The 6,000-nt window shown below is 40.1% G+C and overlaps 1 protein-coding gene across 2 annotated transcripts in view; it reads right to left on the bottom strand.

Moving 5' to 3' along the window:
• LOC129672165 (contactin-associated protein like 5-1-like) overlaps positions 1-6,000 on the bottom strand; it is a 796,696-nt gene that overhangs the window by 325,789 nt on the left and 464,907 nt on the right. For both annotated transcript variants that reach the window (XM_055601463.1, XM_055601471.1), the window contains exon 10: positions 5,637-5,808. In XM_055601463.1, the coding sequence (XP_055457438.1) occupies positions 5,637-5,808 (172 nt within the window). The remainder of the gene's footprint in view (positions 1-5,636; positions 5,809-6,000) is intronic.

Here is a 6,000-nt window from a genome sequence, read left to right as displayed (position 1 = left end):
CTCAACTCCTTTAGGTCTTTATATATACTGGATATTAGCCCTCTGTCAGATAGAGGGTTGGTGAAGATTCTTTCCCAATCTGTAGGCAGTTGTTTTGTTTTGATGACAGTGTCCTGTGCTTTACAGAAGCTTTTCAATTTCATGAGGTCCCATTTATTGATTGTTGCTCTTAGAGCCTGTGCTGTTGGTGTTCTATTCAGGAAGTTTTCTCCTGTACCAATGAGTTCTAGGGTATTCCCCACTTTTTTTTCTAGCCGATTTAATGTGTCTGGTTTTATGTTGAGGTCTTTGATCCACTTGGACTTCAGTTTTGTGCAGGGTGATAAGTATGGATCTATTTTCATTTTTCTACATGTAGACATCCAGTTAGACCAGCACCATTTGTTGAAGATGCTATCTTTTTTCCATTGTATGGTTTTGGCATCTTTGTCAAAAATCAGGTGTCCGTAAGTGTGTGGGTTTATTTCTGGGTCTTCTGTTCGATTCCATTGATCCACCATTCTGTTTCTATGGAGGGCTGCTTTCTTAATGTTCTCTACTGTACCTCACTTACCAAACAATAGACTCCAGACACCTCAAATGTAAATGTTGTTTACAGAACAGCATTTTTAAAATTGCAAGCACGCCTCTTCCCCAGTTGCAGGTCAGCACCTACATATTTCATCTATAACTCATTCTTGTAAGATTTGCTTTGTTTTTCAGTTCTGTGTGTGTCTGTGTAGGACTATGTGCGTGGGTGTGCAGGTACCCATGAAGGCCAGAAGAGGAAGTTAGATCTACTGCTGCTAAAGTTACGAGTTGTAGTGAGCAACCAGTATGGGTACTGGGAAGGAAACACATCCTTTCCAAGAACAGCGAGGGCTCTTAACCGCTGAACCATCTTACAGTCCCAGAGACTTCATTTCGTTTCACACTGTGCACTGTGATATTGTGCATTGGCCATACTTGAAAACCACTTGAGTTTCATAGGACTGTGAAAATAGTTAAAGGAAGTAATATTTTAAAAATGCTTATTCAGTAACTGCTACGTAAAATGCAGTCGTTCCTTTTCCTCCATAAAACAGGACAATAAATGATTAGTAACAAAAAAAAAAAAAACAGCAGAGAGGATCCTGTTTTGATTTTGGCCCATTTCACACACAAAAGGATAATACCATATTGTTGCATTTCTCACTTAGAGAGAGATGCTCAGATTGTGTGGGCATTGCCCTTACCATGGCTTTCTTGGCACCTGATCTAAAGGCTTTCAGTTGTAGAGAAGAGCTGAGACATATGTATTATCCCAAATGCAATCTTTTTATACTATGAACTGCTTTTAACACACTCCCACACGGGGAGGATGTAGCAGGAATCTGTGGAGGTTATTCAACATGTTTTCCAATCTTCTGTGTTTGCAGCTCCTTATTCTCAATCTGAGAAACTAAGAATCTTGACCAGAGAATGAGACACATGCTTTTCTTAGAAAATGTGCTAGGACAAGAATCAGATATGGAGGGAGAAATTGTCTTTTTTGACATATTTGGCCAGATTAAACTGAGTACAATGTTTTATATGTAACCCATCCTATAAAAAAAGCAAATGGTTTACATTTTCAAAAGGATTAGAGGCATAAGATTCCATGCACTCTGCCCAACAGTTGGCCGTAAGTCTCAGCGTTTGCTTTGATAGTCTGCAGAGCAGAGCCTTTCAGAGGCCCTCTGTGGCAGATTCCTAACTTGTTTCCCGTTTTCTTCTTCTGGTGTCCATCCTCTTTGTCTTTCGGAGTGGGGATTGAGCATTTTAGTCAGGGTCCTCTCTCTTGAAGACAGGAATTCCACAAGGAGAGCAACAGAACCAGAAAATTTGAACACGGAGTCTTCCCAGAGACTCATACTCCAACCAAGTACCATGCATAAAGATAACCTGGAACCCCTGCAAAAATGTAGCCCATGGCAGTTTAGTGTCCAAGTGGGTTACATAGTAATGGGAAGAGGAACTGCCTCTGACATAATCTGATTGGCCTGCTCTCTGATCACCTCCCCCTGATGGGGGGGCAGCCATACCAGGCCACAGAAGATAACAATGCAGCTACTCCTGATGAAATCTGATAGACTAAGATCAGAAGGAAGGAGAGGAGGACCTCCCCTATCAGTGGACTTGGGGAGGGGCATGCATGAAGAAGGGGAAGAGAGGGTGGGATTGGGAGAAGAGGAAGGAGGGGCTTATTGAGGGATACAAAGTATAATTAATAAAAGTTAAAGAAAAAAAAAACGAAGGTTTAGAGGTATATTTTGGGTATATGCCTAGGAGTGGTATAGTTGGATATTGAGGAAGCACTATTCCTAGTTGTCTGAGAAAGCACCAGATTGATTTTTAAAGTGGTTGTACAAGTTTACATTCCCACAATGGAGGAGGGTTCCCCTTTCTTCACAACCTCTCCAGCATGTGTTGTCACTTGAGTTTTTGATCTTAGCTATTCTGAAGGGTGTAAGGTGAAACCTCAGGGTCGTTTTGATTTGCATCTCCCTGATGGCTCAGGGCATTGAGCATTTCTTCAGGTGTTTCTCTGCCATTCTACATTCCTCTACAGATAATTCTCTGTTTAGCTCCATACCCCATTTTTTTTTTAATTGGATTAGTTGATTTGTTGCAAGGCAGATACTGAGACTCATAAGAAAACCTTGGGCAGAGTGCAGGGAGTCATATAAAAGAAGGGGTGTTAGTAAGACCTGGATTGGACAGGAGCTCCACAAAGACAAAATATATCTGGGCACAGGGATCTTTTCTGAGACTGATTCTCCAACCAAGGACCAGGTTTGGTTATAACCTAGAATCCCTGCTCAGACGTAGCCTATGACAGCTCAGTATCCAAGTGGATAACCTAGTAAGGGGAACAAAGACTGTCTCTGATATGAACTCAGTGGCTGGCTCTTTGACCTCCCCTTGCTCTGAGGGAGGAGCAGCCTTCCTGGGCCACAGAGATGGACATTGCAGCCAGTCCTGATGAGACCTGATAAGTTAGGGTCAGATGAAAGAGGAGGAGGACCTCTCCTATTAGTGGAATTAGAGAGGGGTAGGGAGGAAAGGAGGGAGGGAGGGTGGATTGGAAAAAAATGAGGGAGGGGGCTATAGCTGGGATATAAAGAAAATAAACTGTAATTAATATAAAAAATAAAAATTAAGAAAACAATTAGAAGGAAATCTTAGCATACAATAATAGAGATCAGGCCAGTAGGTCCTGATTGCATCATTAATTTTGTACCCTTCACATGATGTTCATTTCTGAATGTTCAGGACTTAGACTGGATTATATCTAAGCACCTTCCTCAGTCGTATTGCTGTATGAGGGTAGTCCACAGTCAATGGGACTTGTGGCATCCAAAATTTCCCTGGCATTCCAGAAAGCTCCATAGAAACATGCTTCTGTCAGTCTTAGCAAAGGCTTACCCACATTATTTGGTGGGTGTTGGGGGTATTATGTGCATGTATGCACATGCATACATGCCTGTGTACAAGTGTGGGCAGGAAGAGCATGCCAGATATCCCTACCACTGCCGCCCCCATGTCTCCCTGGCAGGCAAGTTCATACCAGCTGGCTCACACTTTCAGTTCACAGTGATTAACACATGAAATGTAGAACATTGGAGGTTTCTCATGAACTATAGCTTGATATTCCAGATGACTAGGGAGTCCCAGAGAACACCCCATGTCTGCTTCCTTGAGCTCTGAGGTTTTTCCTCTCTCTGCCTGATTTTATTTTATGTGCCTATACCACTTTTTGTTCTTCCTTCTCTTCTATTGCTAGTACTAGTTTGCATGTATATGCACTTTCATTATGACTGTAACTTCATTACAAAGTTAAAAACAAACACAGAACTCAGGAAACGCCTCCCTTTGTAACCCTCATCCCACTTCCAGATTCCAACCTAATGTGAATTAAATCATCAAGAGACCAAACAAAGGTTTGGACACAGTTTTCAATTTTGTTAGAAAAATACTGTAATTTAAGGTAAATATATTATTTACACACTAAAGAAAATACAGTTTGCATTACACAATCAAACAAAACACAAATGTATGTAATATAATTACTCAAGACTACAATTACATAAAAGTAATGGTACAGGGTACATGGCAATAGCTTTCATGTAATCAAAAATAATGAGAGCTTTCTTGATGGTATATTAAGGTATAAGGATATTGCAGTGGACAAATGTCCCTGTATTGATCTGTAATACATAAAGTGCTGCACCAGCTGTTGAATTTCGAATCTTCTCCCTTGCCAAGAATATACAAGTGGGTTGTATCCATTTCATATAATAGCTTTGATTTGCAGACCTCTAAATTAGCACATTTTAATGAAGTACACATTTTATTACCCACTTTCCCAGCTGGTCAAATGGGCAAAAAAAAAAAAAAGCACATGGATCAAAGTCAGTGTAGTGTGTTGGTGATCCTGTGTGCAATGATATTATCAGAAATGTGGGATAATGTTCCATCTAATTATAATGCTCATTTCCAACACTGGCAAACAGTGATGTTCTGCATGGCTTATTTCCTGGGTTTCCCAGTAAAGGGACCTGATGCTTTCCATCGTTTTTTACTTGGATTGGGACACTCACCTCCTGATTTCCTCTAACTCTGCCTTACCTTTTTCTCAACTTATGTTTCTAGCTAAATATGATACTGTTCCTTGTCAATTCTTATATAGAGCATGAAAATAAAATCTCCTAGCAGAAAGACCCTTTTTGTGATGATTCCAGGTCCACATCCCGAGCTGGGTGGAAGCCATGTGCTTTCCCTTCATGACCATGAGCTGAATTATAGCGAATCAGCTGAGCTATAGCATGTCTCCTGAACCTAAGACAAATTCATTTGCAAGGCAAGTCATTAGTTACTGGCTTCTCGGGAAATATGTATTGCCAAGAAAACTATTACATGCTGTTAGTTATAAAATGCATCCCTGTACAGAAGGAACATGGCAAAATGCTGTTGAAATTTAGCATCCATTCCCTTTGGTTTCATGACTTTAAATCTAGAAACTTCTACCATAGTAGGAGTCAAATCCCAAGAGAGATGCAACTAGAAACTGAATGTCAAGGTAGATCTCTGGGTTGTTGAATAAAAGTTCTGATTCTCACTAGCTACAGTCTAGTCACTTTGTAACTAAAGAAATGGTGAGCAGTGTTGGTGGCAGTTAGGATCAGTCATTTCCAATTGAGGACATCTGTGCTGAGCACAGCCAAAGCCTTAGCTGTAGATTTCCTGAAGCCTTGTGAAAATATTGGAAAGTTACCCACAACAGGTGAAGAATGAAATGGTTTAGGGGAGAATAATTTCTCCTTCCTTTATGCTTTACTCTTAACTTCTAAGTAATCCAGTGTTGTTTATACATAAAATTTTAATCTTTCACAAATTTGTATTTTGATTTAATTTGCATATCCCATTTGCTGCAAGTCAACATGAAGAGACTTTCAACTAATTTAAACCATTTTCTCTAGGATTGAAACCCTTTCAGAAATATTTTTCATTAGACAACTCAATTATATCTAATGTGGTTACTGTCGGCAGATTAGAATTTTGCTTAAAGAAACTCATATTTAGAACAGTGAGAATGGGAAGGGGTGGGGGAACAGAGGAGACAAGACAATAATTACCTGTCTTTGATGCTACACAGATCAATGTGTAAATCACTAAAATTCCCCAGGGAACCTTGCTGAACTGAAATGAGGTCCTTGGGCTGGTTATCAATAAAGATGAGCCTCATGCAGCCTTGGAAAGCATTAATGGGATTTAAGCATTGGGAATCGGTGAAATTTTCAGGGCACCCTGTGGGACAGAGAAAAAAGATGAAGAACACTGAAGTGATCTGTCATTGCATTGGTAATCTATTGATGGAAAACTCTGCAGTCTAATTATTTGGGCATTGTTATATTTATAACAGGGCACACTTTTGTTGTAAATTCTAGATCAGGAGGGGGGCAGAAATGATGCAAAATGGGGATACTCAGTCACTGTATA

The sequence above is a fragment of the Psammomys obesus genome, unplaced genomic scaffold, assembly GCF_907164565.1.
Source record: "Psammomys obesus unplaced genomic scaffold, mPsaObe1.curated_primary_1811, whole genome shotgun sequence".
NCBI lineage: Eukaryota > Metazoa > Chordata > Mammalia > Rodentia > Muridae > Psammomys > Psammomys obesus.
Note: the sequence above shows the minus strand (reverse complement) of the source record. Positions and strands in the feature narration are given on the sequence as shown.